This window comes from Lepus europaeus, chromosome 13 (genome assembly GCF_033115175.1).
Source record: "Lepus europaeus isolate LE1 chromosome 13, mLepTim1.pri, whole genome shotgun sequence".
NCBI classification, from domain to species: Eukaryota; Metazoa; Chordata; class Mammalia; order Lagomorpha; family Leporidae; genus Lepus; species Lepus europaeus.
In genome coordinates, this window is record NC_084839.1 from 59,754,214 (window position 1) to 59,769,312 (window position 15,099).

A 15,099-nucleotide genomic window follows, 5' to 3' on the forward strand; every position below is an offset into this window, starting at 1 on the left:
ACAAATTTCATAGTCTTTTTTACTGTTACATTTGGTAATTCCAAACGACTGTCTCCTTATTAAAACACAGCTATCACATGCTGATGATTCAAACAAATATTAGAGTCTATTACATCTCTTCTTTTGAACAATATTGTATGGCTTGTGTTCTTTTCCTTATACTATGTGGCCTAAAATTAAGGGGTATAGTTAAACAGAGAAAATAATTAAATGTATATATTTGTGTATGTATAGGTATATGTATATATGTTTGTGAAAATAATTAAATGTAATGCATAACCCTACCATCAAATTACTACAGAACACTGGGGAAGGAATAAGACATTGGCGTAGGCAAAGACCTCTTGGAAAAGACCCCAGAAGCACAGGCAATCAAAGCCAAAATTGACAAATGGGATTATATCAAGCTTAGACGCTTCTGCACTGCAAAAGAAAGACTCAGCAAAGTGAATCAGCAACCAACAGAAAGGGAGAAAATATTTGCAAACTAAGAAACTGATAAAGGATTAATATCCAGAATCTATAAAGAGCTCAAACTCATCACCAACAAAACAAAAAATCCAGTTAAAAAGTAGGTAAAGGACTTGAAAAGGCATTTTTCAAAACAGGAAACCCAAATAGCCAAAAAACATATCAAAAATGCTCAGGGGCCGGCGCCGTGGCTTAATAGGCTAATCCTCCACCTTGCGGCACCGGCACACCAGGTTCTAGTCCTGGTCGGGGCGCCGGATTCTATCCCGGTTGCCCCTCTTCCAGGCCAGCTCTCTGCTATGGCTCGGGAAGGCAGTGGAGGATGGCCCAAGTCCTTGGGCCCTGCACCCGCATGGGAGACCAGGAGAAGCACCTGGCTCCTGGCTTCGGATCAGCGAGATGCGCCGGCCGCAGCGGCCATTGGAGGGTGAACCAACGGCAAAAAGGAAGACCTTTCTCTCTGTCTCTCTCTCTCTCACTATCCACTCTGCCTGTCAAAAAAAAAAAAAAAAAAAAAAAAAAGCTCAGGATCACTAGCCATCAGGGAAATACAAATCAAACCACAATGAGGTTTCACTTCACCAAAATCAACAAACAATAAATGATGGTGAGGATGTGAGGAAAAAGGTACCCTAATCCACTGTAGGTGAGAATGCATAATGGTGCAGCCATTGTGGAAGACAGTATGGAGATACCTCAGAAAGCTGAAAATAAATCTATCATATGGCCCAACAATCTACTCCTGGGAATTTACCCAAGGGAAATTAAATCAGCAAATGAAATAGTTATCTGTACCCACATGTTCATTGCAGCTCAATTCAGAAGAGCTAAGATATGGAATCAACCCAGATGTCCATCAACTGGTGAATGGATAAAAAAATTATGGCATATATACACTATGGAATTCGACTCAGTGGTAAAAAAAAAAAAAAATGAAATCCTGTCATTTGCAACAAAATGGATGCAACTGGAAACCATTATACTTAGTGAAGTTAGCCAGTCCTAAAAAGACAAACACCATATGTTTTCCTCATCTTTGGTAATTAATAGAGTTCCTAAAATGTAATGTATAGAAGTGAAATTGACATTTTGAGCCTCAAGGATTGTTTACAGCCCTCGTCTATACTGTTGCAGAACAGTTTTACTTTATTTTTTTGTTGTTGTTCCTCATACTATTTGTTAAACTCTTTATACTTACTGTGGGGTTAATCTTATAAGTGTAAAGGAAAAAGAAATAGATCTTTGCAAAAATTAAGAGTGGGAACAGGAGAAAGAGAAGGAAGAAGGGTGGGAGTGAGGGCAAGAGGGAGGGTAGGGTGGGAAAAATCCCAAATTTTGATTCCTAAATTTCTATATATGAAATGCATGAAGTCTGTATATCATAAATTAAATTTTAAAAAATACACAATCCTTGATTAGATACAAGACAAAAATACTAAATACTAAAATAAAAACCTGCAATGAGAAACATTCAAAGGATAATCTGATTGTGAACAATGATTTTTTTTTTTTCCTGACAGGCAGAGTTAGTGCGAGAGAGAGAGAGAGAGAGAGAGAGAGAGAGAGAGAAAGGTCTTCCTTTCCATTGGTTCACCCCCCAAGTGACCACCACTGCCAGTGTGTTGCGGCCAGCGCACTGCGCCAAACCGAAGCCAGGAGTCAGGTGCTTCCTCCTGGTCTCCCATGTGGGTGCAGGGCCCAAGGACAGGACCTGAGCCACCCCCCTACCACCCTCCTGGGCCACAGCAGAGAGCTGGACTGGAAGAGAAGCAACTAGGACAGAATCCAGCGCCCCGACCGGGACTAGAACCCGGGGTGCTGGCGCCGCAGGCAGAGGATTAGCCAAGTGAGCAGTGGCATCGGCCAATATGAACAATGATTTTAAAAATACCTTTACAAGTGGGAATGATAAAGGGAGGAGCTGTATAGATAGGCACACATTCCCAGACTTACCCCTAAGGGTGAAGCTAAAAACTTGCCATGGACTCCAAAACCCATTTAGCTGGATGGCACTAATCCCATCTTATGTGATAAAGTGATCATAGTAAGTATGGAATTATTCATTTGATAGGACCATAAATCAAAGGGATCACATAAATAAGACCAAGTGTCTGGTAATAACAATACATAGAATTACAAAGGAGAGAAAGTTCCAACATGGGAAGCAGTCCACACAGCAGACTCAAAGATTGACAAATGCCCTAACCAGCACTCTGACCTCAGAATCAGCCCCTAAGGCATTCGGTTCTGACTGAAAATACCATGAGAGCATTTCAGGCATGGAAAGCCAAGACATAGTGGCAAAAACGGTTCTGCAAGAAAGATCTCTCTGAGACCCCAGCGGAAAGAAGGGGCCATCAAAGAAGGATGTACTTTTCTCTGAAGGGAGAAGAGAATTTCCATTTGCATATGGCCCTGTCTAAAAATCGACGGAGTCTGTGAAATCAAAAGGCTTTCATAGCCTTCTTGGCAGCTCATGTCAAGAGCCTTGGGTCATCACTGACATCATAAGTAAGTGTCAGTTGTTAAATCAACAACAGGAGTCACTGTGCACTTGCTCCCCATGTTGGACCTCTGTCCTTAATGAGGTCTACTGTAAGAATTAACAGTAAAACTTGTCTTCAAACTGTACTTTATACTTTGTGTGTCTGTGTGGGTACAAATAGTTGAAATCTCTATTTAGTATAGAGTTGGTCTTTTGTATATAAAGTCAATTAAAAACTACTCTTAATGGAAAATGGAATGGGAGAGGGAGGAGGAGGTGGGATGGGAATGGGGGTGGGAGGGCAAGAATGGGGGAAACACTATATCCCTAAAAGCTATACATATGAAATTTGTATTTATTAATTAAAAAACCTTCAAAAATAAAACAAAGATCATAGTCTATTAGGTCAATAAAAACTCTTTACACCAACATTAAATTTCCAGAAAATTAGTGACCTGGAATGCATTCTGAATATTGCACTTATTTTACCTCTAGATAATCTAGAAGGACTTAAGCATCACAAAAATCAAGAGAGAAAAAATAAGTGGATAATATTTAATGAGAAATAAACATTACAATATTCTTAATGTAGAACAAATATCCCAATTTATAAAAACTGCTAAAATATTCCATGATCTTTCAATCGTTATTTAAAACCAAGCTTCTTTAAAAATATTATAAAAAAGTGTTCTAGTCTAGTTTATGTATATAAATGTATACTGATTTTATATACATACACATATACATATAAATACATATATCTAGAAAGCTGACACAATTTTAGAAATAGTCTGTTTAAACTGATATATAAGCTTACCTTAACTCTATGGAGGAAAATTGTAAACTTAGAGAAAATATCTTTTAGCAGATCAAACCACTGGGGAAAATTCAACATTCTCATCTGATCTGCAAGCCTAGAAAGAATAAGTAAAAACAAAACAACAAAAAAAAAGATTGTATTAGGACTAATATGATAACACCTGTAACTAAGGGGAAAGGAAACTTAAGTACTATCTAGTAAAAGAGTAAAAGCAGTTATCTCTAAATACCTAACTGGCAAACTCAATTACCAAACAACTGCTACCTATTTAAATATCCTTACAACTAATCTAGTCAACTAAACCTTATTGTGTAGTAATTCCATGTGAACAATCTTTGTGATCACTGACTGAATAAACCACAGAGAAGTAAAACCATTTTGGCTAAAGTTGAGAATATATTCTGGAATTTTTAAAAAGGAGAAACGTAAGGGCCAGCACTGTGGCACAGCGGGTAAAGCTGCCGTCTGCAGTGCCAGCATCCATATGGGTGCTGGTTCAAGATCCAGCTGCTCCATTTCCAATCCAACTCTCTGCTGTGGCCTGGGAAAGCAGTAGAAGATGGCCCAAATCCTTGTGCCCCTTGCACCCACATGGGAGACCTGGAAGAAGCTCCTGGCTTCAGATCAGTGCAGCTCTAGCCGTTGCAGCCAACTGGGGAGTGAACCAGAGGATGGAAGACCTCTTTCTCTCTCTGCCTCTCCTCTCTCTGTGTAACTCTGACTTTCAAATAAATAAATAAATATTTAAAAAAAAAAAAAAAAAGGAAGAGGAGAAATGTAGCATCTCTCTTAACAAATTTAATAACTAATTTCCTAACTACAAAATAAAAAGTATTTCTCCATATGTGAGAGGTAATATGGTATGGTGGCTAAGAACATGGGCAACAGACTGCCATTTACCAAAATCACCAGCAGCATAAGGGTATAGTAATTACTAGCTATTTGACTCTGGAAAGTGACAACTCCTCCAAGCCTCAAAGTTCCTCATCATAAAAGGGGAACAAACAGAACCTACTTATATGGGTTGTTGAAAATATTAAATGAATTCATAAAAATATTTAAAACAAGGACTATGTAAGTATTAGCCAATAATATTTTCAAGATGAAACAGATTAATACAAAATAGAATATTCAGTAGTACTAAAATGACGTTACAGCAAATTCTTAATGAATGCCGCTACAGCTGAGAGTTTATTCTCAAAAGATACTTCTTGGGGCTGCACTGTGGCCTAGTGGGTCAAGCTTCAGTCTGCAGTGCTGGCATGCCATATAGTTGCTGGTTCGAGTCCCAGCTGCACCACTTCAATCCAGCTCCCTGCTAATGCACATAGGAAAGTGGCAGAAGATGGCCCAAGTCTTTGGGACCCTGAACCCAAGTGGGAGATCTGCAAGAGCTCCTGGCTCCTAATGCAGCCATTTGAGAAAACCAGAAGATAAAAAGATCACATGTGCGGTGTCTCTCTCTCTGTCTCTCCCTCTTTTTCTCTCTGTAACTCTGCCTTTCACATAAACAAATAAATAAATAAATAAATCTTTTTAAAAAAGATATTTCTTTACTGGACAAATAGGAAGTTCTCTACTTAAGTTGAGAAAATTCCTTAGGGAAGAAGAAAATGAGAAATTACTGACTCTCCATGTCCAGAAGGCTTTTAACAGAATCCCAGTAACTTATTTTTTTTCCAACTACTAGCAATTCACCCAATATTACAGTTCTTTCAACTAATTCTGAAACTGAGTTTTACCAGGTGGTAGCATGGAAATTAAAACGTAATTTCCATTCTGTGGCCCAAGGGAGCTTCACAGTGATCGTTTTGCTATTTAAATCTTAGGCCAGTCAGTAATATTTAAATATCTACGTGAGTGAGAAATTTAGTCATAAAATATTTACCACTATTCTCAAAATCAAAGAGCAGGAATTTCAATGGTGAAAATAACAAATTAGATATGGGTAACTCAAAGACAAATGCTCAACTTCTCAAATCAGTTTAAAAGCTGTGTTTTAATTATATGACACAATAATTTAAAACTTTATGCTTGCTATCTTTCATAAGGACTTATCTTCAATCCCTACACTCTATATCTACATGCTATCCTTTTCTGTCCTACCCTCTGTCCTGGGAGGCCACTTGCCAGCTGGCTAATGAGGAGCCTTTACAAAGACTGGAAGAAGAAAAAGCACATAGTCACCCACCATCCGCGATTTCATCTTCTGCAATTTTAGTTACCCATGTCAAACACAGTTTGAAATATTAAATGGAAAACTACAGAAATAAACAAGTCATGAGTTTTAAATTGATGACATTCTGAGTAGCATGATGAAATCTCATACCACCCCACTCCGTCCTGCCTGGGACATAAATCATTCCTTTGTCCAGCATAACCAGGCAGTATATACCACCTGCCAGTCACTTAGTAGCAGTTTTGGAATCACAGTGACTGTGTTTCATTAAGCCTTATTTTATTTTATAATAACTCCAAAGCTTAAGAGTAGTGGGGCCAAGGAGACACCACGAAATAAAAAATAGAAGGTTGAGGTGCTGGCTGTAGCACAGGTTAATCCTCCACCTGTGACACAGGCATCCCATATGGGAGCCGGTTCTAGTCCCAGCTGCTCTTCTTCTAATCCAGCTCTCTGCTATGGCCTGGGAAAGCAGTAGAAGATGGCCCAGGTCCTTGGGCCCTGCACCCACATGGGAGACCTGGAAGAAGCTCTTAGCTCCTGGCTTCAGATTGGCAGTTCTGGCCGTTTCGGCCAGTTGGGGAGTGACCTAGTGGATGGAAGACCTTTCTCTCTGTCTTTCCCCCTCACTGTCTGTAACTCTACCTCTCAAATAAATAAAATATTAAACATCAAAAAAAGAAAGGTTGATGAACTCTGGTTCTATGTGGCAATAGTGCAAGGCATATGGGAAAACACACACTCTACACAAGGGTTTGGTGGTATCCATGGTTTCAGGCATCCACTGAGGATCCTACAATGTAATTGAGTACTGTCCAGCTCCCTCTCCCTGAAGGATTTCTTCAGAATGAGTTCTTGCTTCTACTTGAGGTCATAGCTATTTTCAACTACTAGTCTTTTTCCTGAATTCTCTTAACTGCTCTTTTCTTGTCACTTAAAGGTATTTCATTGCCATTCATGATTTTCCTACAGCTTGCCCACACCTTAGTAAGTAATTATGTAACTAAATGCTCCCTAAATTATTCTAATTTGCATGTGTTATCTACCTGACTGATAACACCAATCTATAAATTTATACTTACTTCACAACGAGATCTGTATCTATTTCCTCTATTTGTGAAACTTTATTAATCACACACTGCAAAATTAAAAAAAAAAACAATTTGATTAATTGTCTTTAAAATCCTAAGTATTCCAAGTTCCAAGTGTATATCAATCATTTTAACAGACTTTTATCTCTTATGCATACCTCCGAGTATTTGAAAGACTATTTACTCTTACCCTATTAAATGATCATTTCAGAATATGCCTGAACTATGGTAATTAAAATGTCTGACTCTAAAACTGTTCAAAATCATACACTAGGAAAACAAAACTACAATGCTTAGAAACAAGGTGTAAGCCTTATATTAAAATCCCCAAAGAAATTCAAATTACAGGTTACATTTCTTTCTAACACATGCAACAGGTTTAAAGTTTAATAATAAATGCTTAGGGGCCACCAGTATGGTGTAGTAGCTAAACCCGCTGCCTGTGATGCCAGTATCCCATATGGCAACCAGTTGGAGTCCCAGTTGCTCCACTTCTGATCCAGCTCCCTGCTAATGGCCTGGGAAACGCAGCAGAATATGACCCGAGTGTTTGGGCCCCCGCAACCCACATGGAAGACCTGGAAGAAGCTCTTGGCTCCTGGCTTTGGCCTGGCCAAGCCCTGAGGCACTGCAGACATCTGGGGATTGAATCAGTGGATGGAAGGTATCTCTCTCTCTCTGATCATGATCTTTCAAATAAATAAACCTTTAAAATAATAATAAATGTTTATACTTCAGAACAAGTCCAGGAATTAAAACATGGAAGTTTAAATTTTTAGTAGTATATAGAAAACCATACAAATTATGTTAACAGTTTAATACTTTTTACACATGGGTTTTAAGAATACAGTATAAATATGCAACCAGAACTGAGTTAATGAAACTGAACATTGCCAGCACCGAGAGTCCTTCTCCTGCTCCCTGCTTAGTTAACTATCTCCTCCTAAAAGATATTACTATCTTGATTTTTAAACCATGGATTAATTTTGCCTATGTTGAAATTTAAATAAGTGGAGTTATATAGTGTGTACTATTTTGTGTCTGGCTTCTTTAGCTCCACATTACATCTGATATTGGAAATATTTATGTAGTTCTGAATGATTTATTCATTCTCCTTGCTGTATAACATTCCATCATATAAATATACCACAACTCTATTTAACCTTTCTACTGATGATGGAATTTAGGTTGTTTTCAGTTTTTTATTACAAACAGTGCCGCCATGAATATTCTTGTACTGTGTTCTGGTGAACTTAGTATGCATTTCTGCTGAGTGAATACCTAGGAATAGAAATGTTAGGTCATATGGTGTTCACATTTAGCATCAGTGGATATCACCAACAATTTTTCAAAGAGGTTGTACTAATACTAAAAAAAAAAAAAAAAAAAAAAAAGGAAATAGTGTTTAGTGTTTTAATCAGTGTTTGAGAGAAATAAAAATGAGGGTGAGTGCAAATTTGTTGCTGTTTTATTTAAACATTAAGAACTCACAAACAAGGCCGGCGTCGTGGCTCACTAGGCTAATCCTCTGCCTGCGGCGCCGGCACCCTGGGGTTCTAGTCCCGGTTGCTCCTCTTCCAGTCCAGCTCTCTGCTGTGGCCTGGGAGTGCAGTGGAGGATGGCCCAAGTGCTTGGGCCCTGCACCCACATGGGAGACCAGGAGGAAGCACCTGGCTCCTGGCTTCGGATCGGTGCAGCGTGCTGGCCGAAACGCGCAGGCCGTAGCGGCCACTTGGGGGGTGAACCAACAGAAAAAGGAAGACCTTTCTCTCTGTCTCTCTCTCTCTTTCTTCCCCTAACTCTGCCTGTCAAAAAAATTTAAAAAAAAAAAAAAAAAAAAAAAAAGAACTCACATATAGGGGCTGCTGGCTATGCCACTCGCATGACCCATGAGCACTGGGTCGAGTCTTGATGGCTCCACTTCCAAACCAGTTCCCTGCTAACATGCCTGGGAAAGCAGCAAAAGATTGCCAAAGTGCTTGGGTCCCTGGTACACATGTGGAAGACCCAGATGGAGTTCCAGGCTCCTGGCTTCCGCTTGGCCCTGACCTGCCTGTTTTGGCAAATCAGGGAGTGAAAAGGAGGATAGAAGAGCTCTCTCAGTCTCTCCTTCTCTCCCTCTATCTCTGTCACTCTGCCTTTAAAATAAATAAATAAATCTTTAAAAAAGAAACTCCTATATACATTCGACTTAATCATAACTATCAATTTGGCCTAATAAGTTCATTTACAATTAAATTAATATTTTTCATATATGGAAAACCTGAACTTTAGTGGACAAGATTTATCTGAGTAAAAAAAACAAAACATAGATTGGACAAAACTATAATACAAAAAACAAAAACAAGGCCGGCGCCGCGGCTCACTAGGCTAATCCTTCGCCTTGCGGCGCTGGCACACCAGGTTCTAGTCCCGGTCAGGGCACTGATCCTGTCCCGGTTGCCCCTCTTCCAGGCCAGCTCTCTGCTGTGGCCAGGGAGTACAGTGGAGGATGGCCCAAGTGCTTGGGCCCTGCACCCCATGGGAGACCAGGAGAAGCACCTGGCTCCTACCATCGGATCGGCGAGGTGCGCCGGCCGCGGCGGCCATTGGAGGGTGAACCAACGGCAAAAGGAAGACCTTTCTCTCTGTCTCTCTCTCACTGTCCACTCTGTCAAAAAAAAACAAAAACAAAAAACCCACGCATTTTAGTTTATAGTTATAGTTTCTTAGAGATTAACGTAACTACTGATGGAGTATGAATTAGAAAAATCTTTTTAGACAATAACTCAGTTTTATGCATTAAACAACTTAAAAGACTTTTCATCTCTGTCCAATAATTTTAGTTGTGGGAATTAATCTTTAAAAAAGTCTGAAATACAAAAAACAAATTAAGGAACAAAAAGTAACTTTAGTTATTTACAATATCAAATTGAAAACAACCAAAATATTCAACATAGAAGAAAGGTTAAATAGGTTTATCCAACATAATGTTCAAGAAATTTTATATAACTAATAAAAACTATGTTTCTGAAAGCTTACATAATTAGAAAATGCTTATTGTGTTCTAATTAAAATATCTGTTCAAAATCATGTACATATGACAGCAACAATTAAAAAAAGTTACAATCTAGTCACAGAAATATTCATAAAGTGATCATTTTGGCTCTTAGGGTTGTTTTTATTTCTTCTATTTCTGTTTTCAATTTTCAAATAAATGAGTATGTGTTATACTGCATTCTACATCTGCACAAATTATCACAAAAGATTCTGGAGTATACATCAAATAAAAATGTATATTACCTGTTTAATGATATTTTTTGCTGTAATAATCATTTCTTCACCATAGATTTCTAAAAAATTAAGTTTTCTTTGTTTTAACAGTCCAAATATAAGAGATACTAGCCTCTCCTATTGAAATAAAAAGAGTAGGTAAATTTCACATTTTAAACACCAAATAATCTCAAAGGTAGAAATATGTACCATTAAGTGCTTTGTTTGATCCTCAGATCTCAACAGAATACTTTCTAGAAGCCTGAAATAAACCCCTCCAACAGCAATCTCATCATCAAATTTTTTAAGTCAGTTTCCTGAAACAGATAATATCTCATTCCATCACAGTGGAGCAAATTAAACTGGTTTGGAGGCAAAACGATTGAGGAGTATTTTTGGTCTACTTTCCACAAATAGAAAATATCTTTCTCCATCCCTGATGGCCAAAAACTATTCCATGAGCTCTGTGATCTAAATCTGTGATCTAAATTGGAAAGAGGACCTGGACTCTCACTGGGAAATTAACAGCTAACACGTGTATCTCCTTTGTAAGCTATGAAGGCCTCATTTTAACTCTAAATTTTAAGTTATTTATAATATCATTTTATTCTCTGATTTCACAGTATAGTTAACAACTATGGTGACTGTTAAAAGTCACATAGGTAGTGAAAAATTCCCTAGGTCTGACAGATCTTGAAATTTAAGGGGCCAGCACTGTGGCACAGCGGGTTAATACCCTGACCTGAAGCGCCAGCATCCCATATGGGTGTCGGTTCGAAAACCAGCTGCAGGCACAGTTCTGGCCATTTCGGCCAATTGGGGAGTGAACCAGCAGATAGAAGACCTCTCCCTCCCTCCCTCCCTCCCTCCCTACTGGGGAGTGAACCAGCAGATAGAAGACCTCAACCTCTCTCCCTCCCTCCCTCCCTCCCGCTCTCTCCTTCTATGTAACTTTCAAATAACTCTTTAAAAGAAAAAAAGATAATTTTGTTCATATAACCCAAGAATGCATTCTAAACTGCAGCTGATAAGAATTAACACTAAGCAATGACATCAATTTCATTCCATGATTCAAAATACATACCTCTTCTAAAACTTGACAGTCATCTTCCAGTGGTCTATTTAAGTCACTGTGAGAATAAGTAGAAAATTCTGCAATCATCATTTTATCTATCAGTTTCTCTAGTTCACAGAGCTGTGATCCCAAATGCCTGTAAAAGGAAGAGAAAAATGTTACATATATTTCATTAAAAACCACAAATTTACTCCATGTTCAGGGCAACATTTTTCTAGCTGGCAGTACTTATGTAATAACATAATGTTTTAGTAAAATGAAGTCCTCTAACAAACCAAAATAACTACAATAATTTCACATGATATTCTGAATTCTGTTTTTATATTTTTAACCTCCAAACACTTTCACGTGCTCTAAAATCTGGTTACTTGGTAAATTTTATGACTGCTTTTCAGGTTAAAAATATTCAGATATTTTAAGTCCTTTCATCATTAACTGCTCCCCAGACATTTATTTACTCAAAAAATACAAGTATCTATTTTGTGCCCTATTCTGGGCACATATAAATATATGAACTCATATCCACAAGTACAGATTGCCTCAATTAAAAATATCTGTCATCATCAGTTTGAGTTACCTAACAACATCTCTCAGGTCATTAAACACAAGACTGTAAGTCATTAGAACATAAGGATGAAAACATAAGGACAAAGTATTGTCATTATACAAGGGATGTTTGCCACTCAGTGGAATAACTTCATAAAAACGTATGGGCTAAAGAAACCTAGATATCCTCTTCAGTCCAAAGTAATTCAAAACGAAAGTGAAGTAGGCCAATGGAATACCAGTTTAGTTATCAGAGAACAATTGTTTTTTAAATGTTGTACCTTTGGGGGCAATTTCAAAACATCTAACATTAATTTTTATATATTTAAATAATAAACATTTTAAAAATATATGTATAGACGCCAGTGTTGTGGGGTAGCGGATAAAGCCACCGCCTGCAATGCCGGCATCCCATATGCGCAGTGGTTCGAGTACCAGCTGCTCCACTTCTGATCCAGCTCTCTGCTATGGCCTGGGAAAGCAGTAGAAGATGGCCCAAGTCCTTGGGCCCCTGCACCCATGTGGGAGACAGGGAGGAAGCTCCTGGCTCCTGGCTTCAGATTAGCGGCCAACTGGGGAGTGAACCAGCAGATGGAAGCTCTCCCTCTCTCCCTCTCCCTCTCTCCGCCTCTTCTCTGTGTAACTCTTTCAAATAAATAAATAAATCTTAAAAAAATAAACCAAATATTTTAAAAATATATGTACATTGAAAATACACATTTAATGTTGGCAACTATTTTTATTAGAAAGACAAAATACGGTACAATTTCTGAAAATTAGTTAAAACCATTTGATTTTTACACATATGCATTGGAGCTGGCATGACAGAAAGTTAAGCCACTGTTTGCAACACCAGTATCCCATATCAAAGCACTGGTTCAAATCATGGCTACTCTATTCCTGATTCAGCTCCTTGCCAACAGTGGATGACAGCCCAAGTGCTTGGGCCCCTGCCACCCACATAGGAAACCCAGATGGAGTTCTAGGTTCCCAGACTCAGATATTAAACTCATTTGGGGAGTGAAACAGCAGATGGAAGATCTCTCTCTTTCCCTCCCTCCTCTCTCTGTTATGGCCTAGGAAAGCAGAAGATGGCCCAAGTCCTTGGGCCCCTGCACTCGCGTGGAGACTTGGAAGAAGCTCCTGGCTCCTGGTTTCAGATCCGTGCGGCTCCAGCCGTTGCCGGCCACAGCATGCCAATCTTAAAGCATTTCAAGTATGTGGCAATATTCTTCTTGATTGGGAAAAGTTTCTTTTAGAGTACTTTTATTCTTGAAAATTACTTGCACATGCAAGTATTTATCAGCAATCAAAAACTCAAGTTCTGGGCCGGCGCCGTGGTTCAACAGGCTAATCCTCCACCTTGTGGCGCCGGCACACCGGGTTCTAGTCCCGGTCGGGGCACCGATCCTGTCCCGGTTGCCCGTCTTCCAGGCCAGCTCTCTGCTATGGCCCGGGAAGGCAGTGGAGGATGGCCCAAGTCCTTGGGCCCTGCACCCGCATGGGAGACCAGGAGAAGCACCTGGCTCCTGGCTTCGGATCAGCGCGACGCGCCGGCCGCAGCGGCCATTGGAGGGTGAACCAACGGCAAAAAGGAAGACCTTTCTCTCTGTCTCTCTCTCACTATCCACTCTGCCTGTCAAAAAAATAAATAAATAAATAAATAACTCAAGTTCTAACATCCAACTTCTTTTATATAGTTATAACTATAAAGAAACTGACACATTTGATAGGCAGTTTTACAGAAATATTTTATATGAAGAATAAACATTCTTTACACATGTAAGTTGTAAAAAAAAAAAAGTGGAAAGTTATTTGAGCAGACTGTAAGCAATCAGAATATCAAAAAGTCTTTCTAAAATTCACATATGGGAGGATGGTGCTGTGGCATAGTGAACAAAGCATCTGCCTGTGGCGCTGGCATCCCATATGGGCACCAGTTCAAGTCCTCGTGGCTCTTCTTCCAATCCGGCACTCTGCTTATGGCCTAGGAAAGCAGTGGAAGATGGCCCAAGTCCTTGGGCCCCTGCACCCACGTGGGAGACCTGAAGGAAGCTCCTGGCTCCTGCCTTCGGATGGGCCCAATACAGCTGTTGCAGCCATTCAGATAACAAACCAACAGGTAGAAAACCTTTCTGTCTCTCTCTGTAACTCTACCTCTCAAATGAATAAATAAAATCTAAAAAAGAAAAAAATCATGTACATTTTGCAGTGAAGAATGTTGTAGCCTTTAAGTTAAGACACTCCCCCCAGAAAAAATGAGGTTGGTAAGAAGGGTAAGCTCTTGCTTTAGCTCAGAACAAATATATTATAAAATTTTCATTCTGAAAATAAACTATTTATTTAAATAAAATCAATAAATCAACAATTATTGGGAAGAAATATCCCAACAACTACTGGAAAGAAATAAATTTTTTTCTAGACAACTTTGAATAACCATAATTTCATCAATGCTAGTAAGTATAAATTGAAGTCAAATAAAATAAGATAAATTATATGAACTTTGGGAAGTCAAAATTACATCAGGTTTAGAGCAAGCAAGCATTCAACCTTTAATTCTGTTTCTCAACTCCAATACTATTCAGAGGATGTTGGCTTCAATATTCATCAAAACTCATACAGTAAGTGAAAACAAAAAACGTAACTCGTGTCTTTACAGATGCCCATTTCTGTAAAATATGACAACCTTAGTTATTGTATTAAAAAATACATACCACACATAGACTCAAATAGGGGAGATATTTTAAATTTTGAATGGAAGTGAAATTAAGAAAAATAATTTAGTTATCTTGGCTTCCATACTAGAGTAGCCAAACTAGACTTCAAAAAAATCACAAATTATCCAAAATTGATTATTAAATTTTATATACAGGTATATTTTTATAGAAAAATGGTTCAAGAGCTTTCAATAGATCTTCAACACTTTTTGGGGGCCGGCGCCGTTGCTCACTTGGTTAATCCTTCACCTGCACGCTGGCATCCCATATGGGCGCTGGGTTCTAGTCCTGGCTGCTCCTCTTCCAGTCCAGCTCTCTCTGCTGTGGTCCAGGAAGGCAGTGGAGGATGGCCCAAGTCCTTGGGCGCCTGCACCCACATGGGAGACCAGGAAGAAGCACCTGGCTCCTGGCCTCGGATCGACACAGCGCGGCTATGGCGGCCATTTGGGGAGTGAACCAATGG

At 39.1% G+C, this 15,099-nt stretch overlaps 1 protein-coding gene across 6 annotated transcripts in view; it reads right to left on the reverse strand.

Moving 5' to 3' along the window:
* The window catches only part of VPS54 (VPS54 subunit of GARP complex), a 132,213-nt gene that overhangs the window by 65,190 nt on the left and 51,924 nt on the right, over nucleotides 1-15,099 (reverse strand). For all 6 annotated transcript variants that reach the window (XR_009867804.1, XR_009867805.1, XM_062209526.1 and 3 more), the window contains exons 8-11: nucleotides 11,383-11,509; nucleotides 10,329-10,436; nucleotides 7,038-7,093; nucleotides 3,774-3,870 (exon numbers count right to left, since the gene is read on the reverse strand). Coding sequence is in view for 4 of the 6 variants with exons in the window: in XM_062209526.1 (XP_062065510.1) it covers nucleotides 3,774-3,870; nucleotides 7,038-7,093; nucleotides 10,329-10,436; nucleotides 11,383-11,509 (388 nt within the window). In the remaining 2 variants the exon portion in view is untranslated. The remainder of the gene's footprint in view (nucleotides 1-3,773; nucleotides 3,871-7,037; nucleotides 7,094-10,328; nucleotides 10,437-11,382; nucleotides 11,510-15,099) is intronic.